This window comes from Gordionus sp. m RMFG-2023, chromosome 1 (assembly GCF_954871325.1).
Source record: "Gordionus sp. m RMFG-2023 chromosome 1, tfGorSpeb1-WG-v2, whole genome shotgun sequence".
Classification (NCBI taxonomy): Eukaryota; Metazoa; Nematomorpha; class Gordioida; order Chordodea; family Parachordodidae; genus Gordionus; species Gordionus sp. m RMFG-2023.
In genome coordinates, this window is record NC_088775.1 from 58,659,609 (window position 1) to 58,683,912 (window position 24,304).

Sequence of the window (24,304 nt, forward strand, 5' to 3'; positions counted from 1 at the left end):
TTTGAAGAGAGAGGGTAGTGGTGGTGTAGGAGGGAATATTTATTAAATGATATTTAAGAGAACAGACAATCCGGGGGGGGGGGGGTCTTCTTGTCACTCCTTGGCTACGCCTATGTACAGAATTTTATATGAATACAAATCTGACTCATCATACTGTGAATTACATTCAAATGAATCAGAATGATGAAATAGAAATTGTACCCTCCTTTCTAAAAGTATTACCAAAAAAACAAACATATATGTTTAAAAACTTTAGCCAAGCTTGAAAAGTATTTTGGATTTTGGATAGAGAAGACTGGAAGTTCAGGCAATATTAGCGTTAAGTATTTTCCATGTTGTATTGTAAAACGGCTGAATTTAGGATGATTTTTAAAAAGAGCCCGATTAAAAATTTAGCCATAATAATAGCCTAAAGATTTGGCACATAGATGGCATAAAGGTTTAGACCTTTATTTGGTGAATCTCGAGACTTACATGATATATCTTGGCTAAAATCTAAATTAGACAGTTTTTAAAAGTCAACCGATCGTGCCTTTTAACAACACTACTCCTGTGCTTTCCAAAAAATGATATATTTTAGCATCTAAATCATACATAGCCAGGTTATGTAACACATTTCTATAAGATTATTTTCACCTAAATCTTAAATAATTGTACTAAATTTTAATTAAATATTTTATGTAACATTACCTAAAATAAATGATAAGCGGAAAATAATTCCCCGAAAAAAAAACTGGGGAAAAAATATACGAAAATAATTCCCCGGTCCCCAGGAAAATAATCCCCCGGAAAAAAATCCCCTGGATAATAATTCCCCAGAAAAAAAATCCCAGGAAAAAATATCCCCTGGAAGATAATTCCCCGGAAAAAAATCCTTGGAAAATAATTACCCGGAAAAATAATCCCCTGGAAAAATAGAAAATAATTCCCCGGAAATAAATTCCCCATTTTTTTAGATTTTAAAATAAATATGGAGGAAAATTAATCCCTGGAAAAAAAACCGGAAAAAATTCCCCGAATAATTTTTTTTTAAAATTATCAAAAAATATTCCCGCCGATAAAAAACGAAAATATTTCTAAAAAATTATATTAGTATTTTCTGAACGTTGAGAGTATTTCTTTTTTAATTCCAAAAGGGCAATCTTTAAATGAGAATTGGTAAATCGGTTGGTAGCTTTTATATTTTATAATTTAGTAGATAGCATAAAAAGTATAGATTTGTGACGATAGATTTTTATAGAAATAAATGAAAATTATGAAAGAGGTTTTACAATTTAAAATTAAAGAGAAAGGTTATTTCCATAATCCACTTTATATATGTTTTATTCCATATCAAATCAACTGAAGATTCAACCCGACCCCCTTTGATTTTTTTTAAAATTTGTATGATGATAGTACATACACTAACTAGGAAAAATATAAAATTTTAATTCTAAACTCAGCTTACTTCATGAGATATGGCCATCTTTAGAAACGCGGAAATTCCAAAATACACTATATTTAATTTTAAATGTCTCAAAAAATAATTAAGCTAAAGTCATGATTTAAATTTTAGTAAATAGCTCTAGAATAGCTTTTTAATATGACATAAAATTTATTTTATTGAAAAAAAGTCTATTACCAAAAAACCAGAAATAGAAAACCGAAAATGGCTATAAAATAAAATTTGCACTTTTTTTCTTTTAAATTTTTTCTACAGATAGACATTATACTTCTTAATATTTGTACAAAATCCTAGATTGGGACGAGTACAGGACCAAAAGTTATTAGACCTTAAATATAAGTAGTATGGCTTAAATTCTATATTATACCAAATATAGAGTAATTATTTTTTAAAAGTGGGCAATATATGTGAATAATAGCATTAAAACTAAAATCCTAAAAAATCTGATTATTTTGCATTTATTAAATGTTAAAAAACTCAAAACAACATTTACCAAATTGTATTGTATTATTTTAAATATAACGCATAAAACCAAGTAGAATAATTCCGAATGACGTTGCAAATAAAGTATTATAATTTTATAATTCTGATGAAAACAACAGACTTTTATGTCAGGTATGAATAATTTTATATCAATGAAAGTTAGTCGAAAAAAGAACCAAGTCAAGTGCAAAAGAGATTAGTTTTATGTAATATAAAACAATTATTTACCAATTTTAAAGAAATAAACAGTAATATAAAGATAGGTTTTAGCAAGTTTGCTATCATGAGACCAAAAAACTGAATTTTAGCAGGCGGGTCTGGAGCGCATACAATGTGCATCTGCACATTTCATCAAAATTTTAAGTTAATTATAATTGGTGGTAAATTAGATAAGTTAACTGCAAACCAGCATAACTTTCCATTTCCTCCCTTAAAAGATTATAAACACTACATTGCACAAAGTCTATGCAATCCAGCCCAGCCTTGATGTTACTTAAGGAAATGTCAAATGTGTCCAGGCACTTTGGAACTTAAAGAGAGATTACACTTATTATTTGATAATAATGCCATAGATTATATAAAATTTAAACAATGGTTAACAACTTACCGTACTACATTCGAAACTTTAAAGTCCGCACGAATTTGTTGAGTATTTGATTGAAAAATTAAATATTTTAATTCCTCATGCATTTATTTCTTCCAAACAATCTTCCTTTTTTAAGTTATTAAAATCGAATTTGAGGGGGAATATCTAATAATATCCGATTTTGCAGAGAACTACGCTTTTGTTGTTCAAGATCACGCTCAAGGTTTCCATTGGACTAATAATCAGGCAACATTTCATCCATTTATGATTTATTACCGTGAAGGCGATATCATCAAACATTTCAGTTACTTGATTATATCAGATTGTCTCAAACACAATACTTGTTCCTTTCATTTATTTCAAATAAATTCTATTCTTGAAAGAAAGATTTGATAAGATTTCAATAAGATTTTATTTTTCTGATGGAGCTGTTACCCAGTATAAAAATAAAAAAAAATTTGTAAACCTCTACAACCATTATAATGATTTTGGAATCAAGGCCAGAATGGCATTTTTTTGCAACTGCACATGGCAAAACTCCTTGCTATAGTTTAGGGGGAATTACTAAGAGGTTGGCGGCTAGAGCAAGCCTAAGTCCTCAAGAAAATCATAATAACTCCTATTGATTTATATAATTATGCGAGAATCAATATCCCGGGATTTAATTATATATATTTGTTAGCAACGTAGAATATTTAAGAATGAAAATCAATCTTGAAAATAGATTTTTAATGGCCAAACAAATTCTCGAGACGCAAAAATGTCATTCAATGGAAGGAAAAATGAAAAAATTTTATTCTAATTCATTAGATTATTTAATGTACGATATTATTTAATTAATATGTTTATTAGAATATTAATTTCCCATTAATTAGCTAAATAAAGTTATAAATATTTTACAATTATTTTCCTTCTAAAATAAAATAGCTAAACTTATGTGCTAAATATGACACAATGTCTACTAGTGATCTGCATAGGGCCTAATTTTTCTAACACGCCAGAAAGATTTATAAAAAAATATATCCGGCCCGATCCCAAACGAATTTTCTTTTTATTTGTTTCGTAAATTACATAATTTGGTATAATATAGGATTTACTTATATTTAAAGTGTAATAACTTTTGGCCCAGTACTCGTCCCAATCTAGGATTTTGTAAAAATATTAAGAAGTATAATGTCTATCTGTAAAAAAAATTTAAAAAAAAGAGCAATTTTTATTTTATAGCAATTTCCGGTTTTCTATTTCCGGTTTTTGCTATTATACTTTTTTTCAATAAAATAAATTTTATATCATAATAAAGAGCTATTTAATAAAAATTAAAATCATGTCTTTAGCTTAATTACATTTTGAGATATTTAAAATTAAATATAGTGTATTTTGGAATTTCCACCTTTCTAAAGATGGCCATATCTCATGAAGTAAGGCGATTTGAAAAGTAAAATTTTACATTTTTATTAGTTAGTGTATATACTACCAACATGCAAATTTTTAAAAAATCGAAGGGGGTCGGGTTGAGAATCGACTTTTTTTGGTTGATTTAATATGGAATACAACATATATAACATTAAAATGAATATTATGACACTATTCTGTTCCATTCGTTTATATCAGTTTGAATCCCGGAGAAAAATAAAATAATGGAAATTTTTTATGATTAATACTATTGATTTTAAAAATTGTATCTGATTATAAATTTTCAAAAAAAGTATTAATCTCACTAATTACAAAAGCTTATTTAATTCAAAGATTATCTCAAGTAATTAAACGTTACCAAAAAATATACTATTTATTCTAAATAATATTTGTTTATTTTTAAAAATATTATAATTTTTAATATATTTAATTCATCAAAGAAAACACAAAGGGACTATAATCTTAAAATAGAAATTTTTTTTATTTGAAAGTTTCCAACTCCGGAAATGTTATTACATAATCCCAATTAGTTCCCTGATATTATTATTATTTATAACGTTGAAAGGAAAGTTATGCTCAAGAATAAATAAATTTATATATTTAGGTGGTATATTCTTTGAAACAAACGATTTTCTTTAGTTTTTTTATTACTTTTTATAAAATTTTCTTTACTATTTTAAACATTTTTGATAATTTTAATAAATTTTTTATGTTTATTCTTCCGGTAAATAAGCAGGCTAAAATTTTTCATGAGGGCTATTCCTAAAATTATCATAAAACTACGAAAAATTTTAAGATATAAATGTACATTATATAATGCTGAAAAATGCCGGGTTATTTTGAAATATTACAATGAAAATGACTATTCAATCGACTCATAGGAAGATTCAAGAATTGGGGTTAGAATCATCAAATCGGAATGATCCAACGTTATGTTTATTTGCAGCTATGATCGATGGATTAGCATTCTTACCTATACATGATGTCAAACGAAGTATGGAGTATTTAAAAACCATTGTATCGGATGAAAACAAAGAATTATTGATTTATTTTGATAAAAATTATGTGAATGGAGAATTGAGATATGGGAGAAACACTCAAAAGCAAGTAGAGCCATTGCTCCCACTTAAAACATGGAATGTGTTCAACGTTACGATTGCTGGGGAAAATCGAACAAATAATGTGTGAAGGATGGAATAATCGATTTCAGCATATTATAGGGCACAAACAACCTAAGATATCGAAAATCGAAAAAATGAGGATGGAAATAGCCGTTGACATGGCAAAATCGGCCAATGGAGTATTGGGACATACACTCCCAAAAAAATCGTAGTTATGAAACGAAACAAAATATTTAAAAAAATTTATGTATTGATTTTTTAGAAGAGAAGGGACTTGCCTAATTTTCTCTCTTCAATTGGAGAACATATACGTTCTTGAATTGTTTCATTTGAATAATATAATTTATTATTCCATATATCATTTAATAAATTATAATTATTTCTTTTCTGTAAATTTTAAAAAAAATTCATAAGCAAAATAATAATTGTTAGATTCGAAAATTATAATACTCACTGCTGATAATCACCTCTGGATGTATGATTAAAATGGTCAGCATTTTTCATTACTTTTGGCGGTATTTAATTAAAATTGGGCATTAAAAAATATAATTTTGCAAGTTTTATATTGATTTTGTATTTAGTCAGTTAAGTTCTTAAAGTAGGTAAATACTTCAGTAAAATAATTTATATCAAATAGAGGGGATCAGATTGAATTGCAAATTTCCTATTTCGCCACAGAATTTATAATTATATTATTTAATAGCTTATCTTTATAAAAACAAAAAAGGGCGCTATTTAAGAGTTAGTAAATTGTGAAAAGCCTCTTATCTCCAACTGATATTTAAATTTTTAATATATTTCTAAAAAAATGTTTAAAATTTGTGTAAAAATAATCTTTTTTTTTAAAGTAAAAATTTGATTTTCAATAAATATCTAAAAGTTGATGAAAATGTGTAAAGGTGAACTAGATTTATTTAACTTTCGTTTCATTATTTAAAACCTCAAATCCTCGAAGGAATTTGACTTTAAAAAACATTTCTATTTAAATAAATAGTGCAGAGCAGATCCGGGTCAAAAAATGATATGAATTGATGCCGGGCCAAAATAAAAAATCAGAGCTGGCCATTATCATTACTTACTTATAATAATATTTAGCTTAATATTACAGAGACTAGGTAATTTTTGAATTTATAAATCCGGACCAAAATAAAAAATCTAAGCTGGCCATAATATTTTGCATAATATCAGAGAGACTAGGTATCCAATTTGTTTATTTTATAAATATTGCTTTGTTTAGTTTTCACTAAACCTGGGCTCGGGATAAGTCCATAACATTATACATTATATTTATTAGTATTATTTAATAATTTAAGTTTTGTTAGGTTTAATATTAATCACAAGAACTATTTTATTTTGAAAATTTTTATTTGGAAAAATTTTACAGGAATTTTTGACGATTTTTTCAAAAAATATTTTATAGGGATTTTTTTTCCGGGGATATTTTTTCCTATATTGTTAATTTTATAAAAATAATTTAATATTTTATAGAATTTAAAAAATGGGGAATTTTTTTCCGGGTAATTATTTTCTATGAATTTTTTTTTCCGGGGAATTATTTTTTAAGGGAATTTTTTTCCAGGGAATTATTTTCCTGGAAATATTTTTTCCGGGGAGTAATCTTCCGGGGAATTTTTTTCCCGGGGATTTTTTTTCCAAGGAATTTATTTTCCGGGGATTTTTTTTCCTGGGAATTATTTTCCTAGATTCAAACTAAATATTATATAAAATTATTAATAAATTGAACTAAATTAATTAAAATTATTTTAACTACTTTCACAGGGAATTTCATGTCATACATTATATTTAGTAGCAACATAAGAAAACATATAATATTGCCATATGAAAATGCCAACCTTTGTAGAATATACAAAATAAACTGGGCCATATTATAAATATAATGTTATCCTTCTCACTTTAGGGAGGCCTATTTTTAAAGAGAAACTAGCGCGCCTTCTAGACAGAAATTATTAAAATAGTTCATTATTAAAAGTAAATAAAAATTTACCAAGCCCGAATTTTTATAAAAATAATCGGTGCATATTTAACCAATTTTTGGCCAAGCCTAAAATGCCGCCGTTGATGAAAATATCGCCAGCGGGTAGCCAATTTTCATATGGGTGGCGCACGGCCGGCGAAAAAATTTTTTTTAAAAATATTTTCTATATTTTATGCATTTTTATTTTAATAATTAGTCAATATCACTATTGTAAATTTTTTAAGTCAATCAGGATTTTGATGAATTCTTGTTTTATACCTAATTTAACATCCTAATTATTTTGACATCATTTTAGAAATTCAATCAAAAATCCAAAATAGCTCAAAAATCATTTCCCTAAAGAAAAATTTGCTAAAAAAAACTGACGTTACAATTTACGGTTTGTGATTTTCATATAATAATATAGTATGTTCATTTATTTAATTTATTTTTAATTTCAGGAATTCTAGGTGTTGGCTTCTCTTTTAGACTCAATATTACAAAAATTGAAAATTATATCAAAGTATATAATAGAACAAAATTACTCAGCGTCGGAATTTATTAAAAAACATTTTAAAAGTATAAATGATGATATCAGGGTATAGTAAATAGCGGTTGAGAATTACGAGGTATTAAATTTAAATTATTAGACAAAATTAGCTAAACATCCAACAAGTTTAAATTATGATTTCACTTTAAGTGATTTAGAACAAGAATGTCCTTTTCCGCACAAGATATGGATGTTCTAAATTTCTGGAGAGAAAAGAGGATCAAACTTCCTAATTTTTCTATACTAGCTAAAAAAAATATTCTGTGCTCCGGCAACCAGCACACTTAGTCAAAGAGTTTTCTCTACCGCTGGGTTGATGTATTCAAGGATCATCATTATTTCTGGAAAATTTAAATAATGATTATAAAATTAAAAATCGATTTTGAATTTATGAGTTTTCTTTATATGGATCAAAAAAAATGCCGAGATATCTATAATGTAGTATTATTTTATTTTAATTTTTCTTAAAAAATTAATTAGCAATTAAAAAACATGTTATAAAAATTTATAACGGTACGCCGATTTAAGCTGCCTATGATGCAGCGGCTAAAAATCGGCCCAGCCACCGATTACATATTAACGCCGACCGCCGATAGTTTCGTCGGCGCAAAGGTCTATATATATATAATATTCTGATATTTAATTTCGGTGTAAATATATTCTATTCTATGGATTTTTTTCAGTGTAATTATATTATTATACAAATAAATTGTATATTTTCTTACCATTGATTAAGATTTGTAAATTGTAATTATTTATAAAGTAACTTATAATGTAATTAGTTACTTTTGAAATATAACTGTAACTAGTTACATCGAAAAATATATAACTAGTTACCTTTTTATGAATGTAACTAGTAACTGTGACTATTTAAGTTTCAAAAGTAATTAATAACAACACTAAAAATAATCTAAGTCTTTGTCATTCCTATATTAAGTATTTTGATCAAATTTAGTAAATAAAATTTTATATAAATATTGATTTAAGTCACTGATTTTTTTTAAAAATTGGGGTGATTTAATGTTTTAAAAAGTAATTTAAATGGAACTAATTTTATTGGCCAACCCTAATGCAAACTAGTAAATATTTTAAAAAATTCTCGGTGGGGGGGGGGGGGAGGGGGCTCGACTTGGAATTCATGTTGATTTGTCATGGAATTCACCTACCAATACTACTAAGTTGTTATAACCCAGTAAAAAATGATAGAGTGACTAAAAATTTTCTTTACAGATAAACGAGGATGTACTAATGATAAAAATTTTGAGAATGTTTTATTATTTAAAATTTAACAATAATTATTTTAATTATATATTTGTACAAAGATGTTATAACAGCTCAATAAATTTTTTTAGCTCACTTCGAAATTTGAATTTTAACAATAGAATCCTAAATTAAGCATTATAAACACCTTTAAGTATAATAAAAATTGCATCTGTATCTAAATACTAGAAGAAATATCCTAGATCCATTTAGACAAGGTATCTGTGTCTAAATACAATTGGAAAGTATATTTTAAAACTCTGATTTGGAAGATTATTTCAAGATTGGTTGTTTGATTTTTAAAAGATAATCATTTGTAATTTATTTTTAAAATCTTGGAATTTCAAATATTTTCTTGGTAATTTTAGTATTAAAAAAGGTTTATGGGAAAAAAAAAACTAATATCGGATAAAACTTGAATTCCTTCTCCAGTTTGGGCCGAACATGCTTGGATTTGCCAGTCCCTGTCCCTGATGAGATTCAGTTTTAACAATTGCGCTATTTCTGAAGCTGGTGAGGACCCATTTATATCTTGTTTATTGGCATAAACCAACAAGGGCACATGTTGTAATTTTTCTACCGATAATAATTCTTCGAATTGCTATGCATGAATATAAAACATAAGGACATAGGTTGAAAAATAACAATTTAATATTGTGTCAGTCAGAGTTAGAGGTAGCGAAATACATTTTGTAAAAATTACTCGCATTTTAGGTAGTGTTGCAAACATATTTTTAAAAATGCTAGCGTTCATATAAAAAAAGGAAGGCGTTCAAATTTGTGAGCGCGATCGAAAAATCTTTAAATATATTTTTTAAATTCATTTAATAATAAATAAAGCCTAATAACGCGTATAAAAATATTAAACAATATAATTTAAAATAAATATTATATTATAATGATTAGCTAATTTATAGATGAGAAATAACTATGAGTTAAAATAAGATATAAATTATTTAAATATTTTGTCAATTAAAAAAATTTATATTAAATTTGTTAATTGTTTTTCAACATTTTCGTCTGATATGCAAAAGCGTTTCGTAGTTAAAACGGAATTCCCTAAGCGAAATTGCGTTCTACGGGAAGTGAAATTGTGATTAATGATGTTGTATTTAATGAAGAAATATTTTTTGTATTATACCTTTAATTTTATCTAATATGTGGTAAATTCTCTTCAGCATTTATAAGTATTAACATGTAAGCTATTATTCGTTTTTTGCCTATGTTAAAATGATAAAAGAGCAGTTCCAAAATGATGGTAACGGTCTGCAATGGGAGGGTTTTAGCGAAAGCCAGCCCACTTGCTTTGAAATTTTTTAATTCGCCCGCTCACGTATTTCCTAAAAAATTTACCCACCCACAGGGTCATTTATCTATAAATTTTGTTTAACCCGCTCGCCTAATGTTTAAAAATTATTTTAATGGCTGGATTGGCTCTTTATTTATTTATTTTAATGTATATATAATTAGTTCCAAAAAACCCAGATAATCATTGACGAGCTCCAAGAACCGATCATAATCTGCTATAACGCCAACATGCTGTTTATACCGAAGCGTTAGATAGTCACATCGGCGTCTCCTGGGGCATCGATAATCTATCAAGCAGTAGGAATGGGAGCACTCCTCGCCATCAGCAAACATGGAGTTCCTCTGGTCATTTTCACACTCAACCATGACTTACTATGTTTACAAGGCTCAGTCACCGTCTATAGAGATTGTGATCACTCAGATTCTCAGAAAGCTAGGCTTACCAATCATAGCGGTCAGCCAAAATATCCAATGGGTCCCCACTGAAGAAAACCCGGCAGACAAGCCATCAAGAACTGGATAGGAGACATGGCAGCCTATACTCTGTTTGACCAACCAGTCAACCACAAATCGAACAAATGACCACGATTTGGATGCCCAACACTCTCTATTCGAGATCGAAACTGTCAACACACCATCCCTGATCTCTGGACTATCGGAACCTCTACTGAAACCTGGAGACCAGAAGAGTTGTCCATACAAACAGAAGAGCTTTAGAGAAGCTAAAAACAAACCTCAGCAAGTAATGAATCCCAGCAAACAATAACGCCATGTCAAAAATTCAGAGAAAACGCGACGGAATCTAAACAAAATGAAACATCCAACAATATTTAATTGCATTATACTTAAATATTATATACTCGATATATTATCGTAATTACCTTATCTCAAAATTTTTTTTTATACATATTACTCTCGAATTTTTGACTTACTTGTTTTAATATAAAGCAATGAATATTCGAAACCATAAAGGCCAAGATATTCGACTGATTTATGCCCCCAATTGTTTATAACAGAGAAAAACCAACCTATTTCAAGCCTCTAGGAAGAGGCATCAGATTACATTGTTATTGTGTTGAGTCTTTCACATTCTTGCCTTAGCACATGATTAACTGAATTTACCATAAAACAGCCTCTACATATGATTAATGGTGGACATATTGAAGGCATTAAATAATGATCTTGATTTAAACTAATTATAATTAGGGATGTACCGATATTTTATATCGGATCGGGCCGATATTTCATCCATTTTAAAATATCGGTTATCAACCAATATATAAAATTTTCCGATCCGATATAAAATGGCGTCTTTAACAAAAATAAAATGTTCAAAAATTTTTTAAGTTATATTTAAAATCATTTATTTTTTTAATAAAATCGAAATCCATTTTTATGTATATTTTTTTAAAAAAAATAGATTTATAGTATTTTAAAAGTTTTTTTTATAAAAATAGAAAGGAACACCCAGTTTTAATTATTTTAAATCTTTTTAAATAATCAATTTTATTATTTATACTTTAAATAAAAGAATTTTTTTAAATATGGTATCTGAATTATGAAATATTTTACAAAAGACAGATAATTTTGCAAAATGCGTTATCTGCTGAATCATCTGAGTCTGCCTTCATTACGGCAGGAGATATAGATAGTCCATATCGTAGAAGCTTATTGCCAGAAAAGAAAATCTAGAGGCTCTCATATTTATTTTTAAAAATCAAATATATTATAATTTTATATATTAAATATTACAATTTTATAATTCATAACAACATAAAATGGATATATTATTAAATATATATTTTTTTAATTATAGTTTTAATTGTAGAAATAAAAAAATTAAATTAAATGCATAATTGGATTTTTTGTATAAAAATATTGATTTCTAAATTACATTTGGTTCAAAGGGGGGTGGGTGAAAAATCAGTATAAATATCGGATAGGGTTTGAAAAAATATCGGAGAAAAATATGTGGATCGGCACAGCCCTACTATTATGTAAAATTATATATTTAATGCATGAAACCAATGACATATATAATACCTAGACTGACGATTCATTCATTAAAATGCATTTTTAAGCGTCGTTGAATGCAAATCAGCTGGACCCGCCATTTTAGTAACCCATATGATAATTATTCTCATGTTAAAAACTATTAAATTGATAACTTGCTTCCTTATTATCTCGATGATCAGGTAATTCTTTAATAAAGTTTGCATCAGATATAGGAATAAATTAGGCTCTCGTTTAAAATTTTAATAATGATTTCTGTAAGCAAGATGGCGTCCCCGGCTGATTTGCATTGATGTACACTTTTAATGAATGAATCGTCAGTCTAGGTGTTATATATGTCATTGGATGAAATGCAATCTAATAGCATATACACATCATTGAAATTCACATTATTAAGTTTTTTAAAAATTTAAATATAAAAAAAAATGTAATAAATAACATCGTATTGTACCGCCTTTACTATTTTTCAGCCATAATTAGGGATTTTTTCGCATGACTTTTTGCTAAATTTTGCTTAAGCTTAAAATTTGTATGCTCAATTTAACAAGCTGATTGCTCAATATATACTTTTACTTTATAAATATTACCTTATAGTGTTGTTAAAAAGTTGAGTTCTTACGACTTGAGACTCGAGTCGTAGTCGTAAAAAACGGCTCTCAAGCCGATCAAGGAGCCGCATGAGTCGGCTCGCTTAGTCGGCTCAGAGGGTAGCTTGAGTTTATTTCAAATTTCAGTACGTGCTCTCCTTCATCATTTCTTTCTCCGTATCCAAAACCACCATGATGCCTTTTGTAGCTATCTCTTGCTTTCCCCACATGCGCATTTAAGTCACCACCAATTATGACTAGGTCATCCTTAGGGATTTCCATTACAGCTTCATCAAGGATAGCTCTAAAGTCATCTTTCTCTTCTTCCTTGCAACCCGTTTGAGGAGCATATACTGATAGGATGTGTAGTATTGATTGACCAATGCAGAGTTTTATCTTCATTAGTCTATCAGAGATCCTGTTGACTTCTACTACTGAAGAGGTTAGGTCTTGGCTGAGGATGATGCCGACACCGTTCCTATTGCTAACAAGTCCATTATAGTACAATTTATACCCATCTCCAATCATCAAAGTTTTCTGTCCTTTCCATTTCGTCTCTTGTATACACGCTATATCAACTTTTCTCTTGTTCAACATTGATGCCAATTCTCTCGTCTTACCTTTAAGCGTCCCAATATTCAAACTTGCCAGTCTTGTCTTCTTTGCTTTGACCTTTACTTTATTTTTCACAGGATGGAGGTCTACACCCTGCGCGTCGCATGGAGGGAACGCCCTAGCTTTCATATTCATATTTTCATTTGTGTCCTTCTATTTTAAAATCTAAAAAATGGGGAATTTATTTCCGGGGAATAATTTTATATGGTAATTTTTTCCCGATAATTATTTTTTTTATTTCCGAATACCCTTCGACGAGCCAAATTTTTCAAAATAGACCCGGCCCGAATTATTTTTTAAAATAATTATTAATTTTATATAGACTTCTACTGAGTCATTTAGGTGTAGTTCAATGTTGGAAATGAATGGGGATGATTCCGTGAATAGTTCTGATATTTTTAATATTATGAATTATTTCTACCATACTCCAAAAAAGACACATAGGAAATGTTCTATATGCCAGAAGATGTATTGAGTTAGTACGGCGACAAGTATATATTTTTTAAATAATCATTCATAATTTTTACAAATATTTTATGTGTGTTAATTCAATAAAAATACCAAATTATCAGAGCTGTTAAACCATATTTTTATAAGTAGCGCGCTACCGCTATCGCTGCATCAAAAAAATATAGCACGCTATTAGCTAGTATTTTTTTTAAAATATCTTTGGTTACCTATTAATATTTTTATAAAAAATAATTATAAATAAATTTGTTTTATTTTTTGTTTATAATGCAAATGCATAACATAATATATAATACATAAAAAGGGAAGTTTTTATGGTTCTAATTATGGCCTTTTTGTCTGCTATCTAGCGCGCTATTACCTATCAATCAATAACAAAAAAGATCCAGCTACTTAACAACTCTGATTAAAATAAATAATTTTAATTTAATTAGATTCTCGACATTATGTAAGCCTTCATTAGATGAATCTATTAATAATATAAAATCTAGACCTGTGCGCCGATCCGATGTCTCAATTTATGGCGGCGGTATTTTATGTTTATCACCGCGAGTAATCAATTATCTTATATATCCTAGACATTTTATTTTTAATAATCATTTTATTTAAATTAAACTTTAGAAAATCAATTATTCCTTTCTTTATTGTTTATCACGGCGGGGCACAGGTCTAATAATATCTAATGGCTTATTAATCAGAATAGGTTTTTATATCATCTATATCCTTAATATTTCGAAACTTTCAATAAGTTTTAATCCCCATTCACATTTTATAAATATTTTTAGCAAATTTACGAAGGCATATGAAGTCTATGCATCCGGGAGAATTATCTACCAAATGCATCGAAGTCCCTGATTCATTGTTCGGAGCCAGAAAATTATCTGATACCGAAAATCTATATATGAATAAATTAGTCATAAGATGCCTAATAAAAAATAATTTATCGTTTAATGTATTGGAAAGTAAAAGTTTCAAGGATATGTTCAAATATGTTAATAAAAATATAAAGATTGTCTGTCGACAGACTGGCAAAAAGTATTTGTCTACTATATACCAAAGCGCTAAAGACAACATTATAAAAATTTTAAAAAATGTAAAAGGCCTTATTTCTTTAACCACAGATCTATGGACCCAGAATTCTATATCATATTGTGCTATCACCGTACATTTTATTGATGAATTCTGGGTGTTAAATTTTTTTATTGGACATTATAAAGTTTCCATACCCTCACAAAGGGGAGGACATATGTGAATTAATTATATACCATCACCCATGATAATGGGTCGAATATTATAGCAGCACTGGATTTAATTAACCAAAATTTCCAATTTAAATACAAAAAAGGCATTAACAGTCAGAGATGCCTGCCACATATAATAAATATGATTGTGAAGGAAGGCATCGATTCGTTTTCTAACGAGTTATCTACTGTAGAAAAATTTGTTAGAAAATTGCATAGAAGTTCTAAATGTATGCAAAAGTTCATCAAGATTAGTGGTGTGCGAATACCGATGGATGTGGTAACTCGATGGAATAGTTAATACATAATGTTATCGAGTATTAATAAAGTATTATAAAAATATTTAATGTTCAATAATTATTTATTTTTTATAGAATATCCAGGCTGTGATAGAGTTGGGAAAGAATATTTTTGGGGAAGAGAATTTTTGATTAAATAGTGACGAATGCGATTTTTTAAGGCAACTAGAATTATTTTTATACCCATTTTATAAAATAACATGTGAAATATCATCTGAAAAATCCCCTACAATAGGGATGACAATTCTCTACATCGACAAAATTTATAGGGAGTTAGATAGGCATGATGCCTATCACTCTAATGACTCTATTAAAATAGCTTCCATGATAATGTTAAAAAAATGCGCCATATATACATCCCTCATGACAAAATTTGAAAACTACGTAGGTAGTTTTCTTGACCCAAGGATCAAAAATCTTTATCCCTAGTTTTATAAATTCATCCGGATATTATGAAAGATTTAAAGACTTATTTAATAATTATCAAGCTTCATCCAGTCAAGGACTCTACAATGATGTCGGTAAATATATTGAATGAGTTGAGAAGGTAAATATAATTCTAATTATTTATATATAATCATTCATATTTAATATTTAGAGATGCCTGTGTTAAGCAAAATCCGGCTTTAGACGAGATTGAGGATTATTTGGCAATACTTTATTAATACTCGATAACATTATGTATTAACTATTCCATCGAGTTACCACATCCATCGGTATTCGCACACCACTAATCTTGATGAACTGTTGCATACATTTAGAACTTCTATGCAATTTTCTAACAAATTTTTCTACAGTAGATAACTCGTTAGAAAACGAATCGATGCCTTCCTTCACAATCATATTTATTATATGTGGCAGGCATCTCTGACTGTTAATGCCTTTTTTGTATTTAAATTGGAAATTTTGGTTAATTAAATCCAGTGCTGCTATAATATTCGACCCATTATCATGGGTGATGGTATATAATTAATTCACATATGTCCTCCCCTTTGTGAGGGTATGGAAACTTTATAATGTCCAATAAAAAAATTTAACACCCAGAATTCATCAATAAAATGTACGGTGATAGCACAATATGATATAGAATTCTGGGTCCATAGATCTGTGGTTAAAGAAATAAGGCCTTTTACATTTTTTAAAATTTTTATAATGTTGTCTTTAGCGCTTTGGTATATAGTAGACAAATACTTTTTGCCAGTCTGTCGACAGACAATCTTTATATTTTTATTAACATATTTGAACATATCCTTGAAACTTTTACTTTCCAATACATTAAACGATAAATTATTTTTTATTAGGCATCTTATGACTAATTTATTCATATATAGATTTTCGGTATCAGATAATTTTCTGGCTCCGAACAATGAATCAGGGACTTCGATGCATTTGGTAGATAATTCTCCCGGATGCATAGACTTCATATGCCTTCGTAAATTTGCTAAAAATATTTATAAAATGTGAATGGGGATTAAAACTTATTGAAAGTTTCGAAATATTAAGGATATAGATGATATAAAAACCTATTCTGATTAATAAGCCATTAGATATTATTAGACCTGTGCCCCGCCGTGATAAACAATAAAGAAAGGAATAATTGATTTTCTAAAGTTTAATTTAAATAAAATGATTATTAAAAATAAAATGTCTAGGATATATAAGATAATTGATTACTCGCGGTGATAAACATAAAATACCGCCGCCATAAATTGAGACATCGGATCGGCGCACAGGTCTAGATTTTATATTATTAATAGATTCATCTAATGAAGGCTTACATAATGTCGAGAATCTAATTAAATTAAAATTATTTATTTTAATCAGAGTTGTTAAGTAGCTGGATCTTTTTTGTTATTGATTGATAGGTAATAGCGCGCTAGATAGCAGACAAAAAGGCCATAATTAGAACCATAAAAACTTCCCTTTTTATGTATTATATATTATGTTATGCATTTGCATTATAAACAAAAAATAAAACAAATTTATTTATAATTATTTTTTATAAAAATATTAATAGGTAACCAAAGATATTTTAAAAAAAATACTAGCTAATAGCGTGCTATATTTTTTTGATGCAGCGATAGCGGTAGCGCGCTACTTATAAAAATATGGTTTAACAGCTCTGATAATTTGGTATTTTTATTGAATTAACACACATAAAATATTTGTAAAAATTATGAATGATTATTTAAAAAATATATACTTGTCGCCGTACTAACTCAATACATCTTCTGGCATATAGAACATTTCCTATGTGTCTTTTTTGGAGTATGGTAGAAATAATTCATAATATTAAAAATATCAGAACTATTCACGTAATCATCCCCATTCATTTCCAACATTGAACTACACCTAAATGACTCAGTAGAAGTCTATATAAAATTAATAATTATTTTAAATGGACTTGTTAGCAATAGGAACGGTGTCGGCATCATCCTCAGCCAAGACCTAACCTCTTCAGTAGTAGAAGTCAACAGGATCTCTGATAGACTAATGAAGATAAAACTCTGCATTGGTCAATCAATACTACACATCCTATCAGTATATGCTCCTCAAACGGGTTGCAAGGAAGAAGAGAGAGATGACTTTAGAGCTATCCTTGATGAAGCTGTAATGGAAATCCCTAAGGATGACCTAGTCATAATTGGTGGTGACTTAAATGCGCATGTGGGGAAAGCAAGAGATAGCTACAAAAGGCATCATGGTGGTTTTGGATACGGAGAAAGAAATGATGAAGGAGAGCACGTACTGAAATTTGCGCAAGCCTTCGACCTTGCCTTAACCAACACCTACTATAGGAAAAAAGACAGTCATTTAATAACATATGAAAGTGGTACTAGGAAAACACAGATAGATTACATGCTAATCTCTCGCAGAAGATTAAAAGATGTAATAGACTGCAAAGTCATCCCAGGAGAAGATATCGCCGCACAACACAAGCTACTAATCATGGATTTACAAATCTCAAATAAATCCACTCAAAATAAGATAAAACTGGAACCATGCATCAAATGGGGCAAATTAAAAACAATGACAGATGCCTTTGCAATCAATGCAAACATTGAAACAATAAATTGCTCACAAGTCAGTGAAAAAATCTGGACAGACCTTTCATCCAGATTAATAGACACTGCAAAATCGACGCTAGGCTTGACAAGAGGAGGCAACAAATCACACAAAGAACTATGGTGGTGGAATCAAGAGGTACAAACCACTATACAGGAGAAAAAAGCCCTTTATAAAATATGGTACAAATCCAAAAATGCAGATGACAAGTCAAGATACAAAAAATCCAAGAGATTAGCTACAAAGGCGGTGGCTAGGGCCAAATCTATGGCATACTGTACGAAGATCTACATACCAAAGAAGGGCAAAATAAAATATACAGATTAGCCAAACAGCGAGAAAAGAACTCTAGGGATATAAACGGAGCTCCGAAAGTAATCAAAAATAAAGATGGGAAATTGATAATAAAGGAAAAAGAAATAATGAATAGATGGAAAGAATATTTTCAGGAGCTTCTCAACTTTAATTCCCACATATTGCATCTCGATGAACACTCCCCTTATCAAAACCTTGTACAACCTATAACGGAACAAGAAATAATCACATGCCTCAAGCATATGAAAAACAACAAAGCTAGGGGTCCAGACGATATTCCAATAGAAAGCCTTAAAGCACTAGGAGATGATGGAATACATCTCCTCACAAATCTGTACAATAAAATACTTGGAAATGAAGAGGTTCCCCAAAAATGGAGGAAGAGCTATCTAGTTCCTATCTTCAAAAATAAAGGGGATCCACACAATTGTCAAAATTACAGGGGCATAAAACTAATGTCACACTGTCTAAAACTATACGAAAAAATAATAGAAAAAAGATTAAGAGATATAATCGAAATAGACACAGTTTGGCTTTATGCCTGGAAGATCAACAACCGATACTATCCATGCAATTAGGCAAATGAGTGAAAAATACAGAGAAAAGAACAAAAAGCTACACATGGTCTTTCTCGATCTAGAAAAGGCCTTCGATAGAATCCCAAGAAAACTTATCTGGTGGGCGCTACGCCACAAAAAAGTTCCCGAAAAATATATAAGAATAATACAGGATATGTATATGGGACATACAACAATGGTCCGTAGCACAACAGGTACTTCAGCAGGCTTCACAATAGCCGAAGGAGTTCATCAAGGGTTGGCTCTCAGCCCACTTCTCTTCATTACAGTAATAGATGTATTAGCACAGTCTATACCTCAAACAGTCCCGTGGAATATGATATTTGCAGATGATATTGTGATACTTGCCGAATCCAAGGATGAAATGAAAGAAAGGTTAGTGAAGTGGATAAATATCCTAGAAACGCACGGATTAAAAGTAAATAGAGAAAAGACGGAGTATATGGTGATAGGAGGAGATGAAACGGAGAGTATTGATATAAATGATTGGCAGATATCCGCAATTAAAAGCTGCAAATATTTGGGCTCCACTATACAAACAAACGGCACAATAGAAAAAGAGATAAAGAATAAGATTAATCAAGGGTGGTTAAAGTGGAGATCTTTATCTGGAGTGCTATTTGACAAAAGAATCCCACACAAATTAAAGGGAAAAATCTACAGTTCCATAGTACAACCAACTATTCTATATAGTTCGGAAACATGGCCAACCAAAGAATCAGACGAGAGAAGTCTACAAACTATGGAGATGAGAATGCTGAGGATGATTGCTGGGGTAACAAGAAAGGATAAGGTGCGCAGTACAAGAATACTAAATAGTTTAAAGGTAGTGCCCATTAAGACTAAGTTAATGGTAAACAGACTTAGGTGGTATGGGCACACAATGAGAAGGCCTATGAACTACATAGGAAATAAAGTTGAAAGTTTGGAAGTGATGGGCAAACGTAAAAGAGGAAGGCCAAAACTTCAATGGGGCCATAAAGTTAGAGCCAATATAAAGAAGTATAAAATAGATAAAAGAGATTGTATGAATAACATAAAGTGGAGAGAGATGTTGTAGGAGCTTACCACCAGAAAAGGTGAAAGCTAAAGAGAAAAAAAAAAAAATATCCCAGGAAAAATAAATTCTAGTATATAATTAGCCGGATAAAAAATCCTATCAAAATAATTAGCAGGAAATTTTCTTTGTAATTATTATAATTTTAAATATATATAATTCATTAAGAAAACACAACAGGAACTATAATCTTAAAATAGAAACGTATTTTATTTTAAAAATTTCTAACTCAGTAAATGTTATTACATTACATAATCTTAATTATTTCTTTTCTGTAAATTTTGAAAAAAAAAATCATAAGCAAAATAATTTAAAAAATAGAAACCTGATTAAATTGCAAATTTCCTATTTTGCCACAGAATTTATATATATAATTATATCATTTAATATGCCCCTTATTAGTTTAGGGTCGGGCCGTATTTTAATTTTTATAAATATACCCGGACCGTGAGGGTTCTGAAAAATTTTTATAAAAAAATCGCCGGGCCGTATATTTTAAAACCAAATATTTGAAATCGCCATTAGTTATAAAAATCAATAATATTTATAATCTATTTTTAAAAAAGTAGGGCCGCGAATATAATTTTAAAAAAGATGCGGGCCGGGCCGTGCATATGATATCTCTGCAAGTCAGAGATTCTCTGATATTAGTATTTATAGTTTTGCTCAAATAAGAATAAGTTCATTTTCAAGCATACCAAAATAAAATTATATTTTATAATTAACAAAAAAATAAAATACATAATTATACCTCAATTTCCTGCTGCGACTGTGAGGTCGATTGGAAATCTTCATCTTTAGAATTAGAAAGAGAAAAATCCATTTTTATATTTAAAAAAAATTATTTTTATTTAGTCTGTCGTTCCTCTCCTATTTTTTTAATAATAATTTTCTTATTTATTAACTTTCTCTTTATGTTTATTAATTATTTCCATTTATAATGGCATAAGCGAAGGCGGATTTATATAAAAATAATAATTAAAAAAATAAATAAATTAAATAATATAAATAAATAAAAAAATCTAAAAAAAGAATTTTAATTTTATAAAAGTAAAATCTTATTCAATTGATTTGAGTCTATAGACTAGTAAATTCCGACTGTTTTCTAAGTTTCTTTATCATGAATTAGAAACTTATATTATACAGAAGAATATTAGCGTCTTGTTTTTTATAAGAATTAAAAATAGAAATTATTTGACAATATGTAAAGACATCTAAAACAAAAATTTTATGCCAAATTTTTTTTAAAATATAGGGCTAGGGTAGAGGGTATAGTAGAGTTTTTTAATATATTTACCTGTAAATATAAATAAACAAGTGATAAAATACATGTAAAAGTAGGCTGGGCTATAAGCATAAGGTGATGATAATATGTAGGTACAATTATATTTTAAATTTATAACTTTTATCATTCACTATCTAATAAATTTTAACAATTTAAAAATCTAAATACCTATAAAAATAACAATTATGATAATTGTCTCTTTTTTTAGGTTCATCTACAGTGAAGTTTTATTTAAACATGTTAGCTTAGCCTATTTACGTCAAAAAAATTTAAAAAACTTTAAAATTAACTATTATGACAATTGTCATTTATCTAGGGTACATTTTCATTAAATTTTTAATTTATCATCTTAGCAATCTATATTTTTACCTATTTGTGTCAAAACAATTTAAAAAACTTTAAAAATAATGATTATGACAATTGTCACTTTTCTAGGGTACATCTTCACTGAAATTTTATTTAGCCATGTTGTTAGCAATACTTATTTTGCCTATTTACGTCAAAAAACTTTAAAAATAACTATTATGTCAATTGTCATTTATCTAGGGTACATCTTCATTAAATTTTTAATTTAACATAATAGCAATCTATATTTATGCACATTTGCGTCAAAAAACTTTAAAAATAACGATTATGACAATTGTCACTTTTTTAGGGTACATCTTCACTGAAGTTTTATTTAAATGTTTGCAATACCTATTTTTAGGCCAAAAAATTAAAAATATTGAAAATTGTCACTTTTTTAGGGTACATCTTCACTGAAGTTTTATTTAAATGTTTGCATTACCTATTTTAGCCTATTTAGGCTAAAAAAATTAAAAATATTCAAAATAAAAATAACGATTATAACAATTGTCATTAGAATTTATCTAGGGTATATCTTCATAATTTTTAATTTAACATGTTAGCAATCTATATTTATGCCCATTTGCGTAAAAACTTTAAAAATAACGATTATGACAATTGTCACTTTTTCAGGGAACATCTTCACTGAAGTTTTATTTAAATGTTTGCAATACTTACTTTAGCCTATTTAGCTAAAAGAAACATCTTTTCCCATTAGCGTCACAAAAAAATCTAATATGTTTAAAAATACCTACCTATTATGATAATTATCATTTTTCCAGGGAACATCTTCATTGAATTTATAATATAATATCTTTACAATATAAATTATATTATAACCCTTTTTTGTCCAAAAATTTCAAAAATCTTAAAAAATAACGCATATGACAATTGTCGCATTATTGACATAAATATTTATAAAAAAATTATTTAGAAAAATTTCCTCTTTTAATATACTTAAAATATAGATATATTTAAAAAAAAAATTATTTAGAAAAAGAAAAACAACCTCTTTTAATATTCTTAAAATATAGATATATTTATAAAAAAATTATTTAGAAAAAGCCACCTCTAATAATAAACTTAAAATATAGATATATTTATAAAACAATATAAAAAAAACTACCTCTAATAATAAACTTAAAATATAGATATATTTATAAAACAATATAAAAAAAACTATAGAAGATTTGACCTAAAAGATTATTTATTTATGATATAATTAAGAAATGAATAAAATTTTATGATAAAACAAAAGAATAAAATTTTATCAAAAAATCAGCAAAATATGTTTCAAAAATATTTTGTACTTCAAAAAATATTTTTTGCTTAAAATTTTTAGCTCAAAAATATTAATTTTTATTATTTAAAAAAATATTAATTTTTTATTTTTTAAATCCATTTTTATTATAATCAAAACATATTATTTGCATTAAATAAAATAAATTATTTCACTAAAAATAAATAAATAAAATTCTACATTATTATTTAAAATTTCTCATTTACATAAAAATAATTTTTGGCTCTAAATTTAAAATAAACTCAAGCTACCCTCTGAGCCGACTAAGCGAGCCGACTCATGCGGCTCCTTGATCGGCTTGAGTCGGAGCCGTTTTTTACGACTACGACTCGAGTCGCAAGTCGTAAGAACTCAACTTTTTAACAACACTAACCTTATGATTCCGCACATTTTAGAAAATATGATAGTTATATTACTACTATGTATTACAAATGCACCAAACCATAATGTGCAGGGAAAGGGATATTTAAAAATAATACCTTCCAAAAATCTAAACAGTGTACAGGTATATTTTTTGTTAATCTTATATAAAATAATTATATTATAGCTCCTGCCTGCTTAGAAATAACACAAGTTAAATCTATAGCCACACAAAGTAAAATATAATTCTAATTTTATAATTTATAAAAATTTATTTTATAGCTGATCCCATAAATGTAGATAGTATTCCAGCAGCCACTCAAAGTAAAATATAATTCTAACTTTATTTTAAAATTTTATCTGAAATATTTTCTCCAGCAACATTTGAAACCATAACCAACCAAGGTAAATTATATAATATATTACTAATATGCTATCTTGTTAACCTGGAAATTGTAATCTTAGCATCAAATAATATGATCCCTCCAACTAACCAAAGTTAATTTAAAATATGTCATCTTGTTAACTTGGAAATTTTATTCTTAGCATCAAATAATATGATCCCTCTAACCAACCAAAGTAAATTTAAAATATGCCATCTTATTAACTTGGAAATTTTATTCTTAGCATCAAAT

General features: G+C 28.2%; 1 protein-coding gene and 1 long non-coding RNA gene across 4 annotated transcripts in view; one reads left to right on the plus strand and one right to left on the minus strand.

Annotated features, from left to right (window-relative positions):
- LOC135922153 (ADP-ribosylation factor-like protein 3) overlaps window positions 1-24,304 on the minus strand; it is an 83,957-nt gene that overhangs the window by 43,434 nt on the left and 16,219 nt on the right. For all 3 annotated transcript variants that reach the window (XM_065456582.1, XM_065456581.1, XM_065456583.1), the window contains exon 5: window positions 9,248-9,433. In XM_065456582.1, coding sequence (XP_065312654.1) covers window positions 9,248-9,433 — 186 coding nt within the window. The remainder of the gene's footprint in view (window positions 1-9,247; window positions 9,434-24,304) is intronic.
- Window positions 23,855-24,165, plus strand: LOC135922154 (uncharacterized). Its single transcript, XR_010570758.1, has 4 exons — window positions 23,855-23,904; window positions 23,952-23,993; window positions 24,048-24,074; window positions 24,135-24,165. It is a non-coding gene; the product is annotated as an uncharacterized LOC135922154 (long non-coding RNA).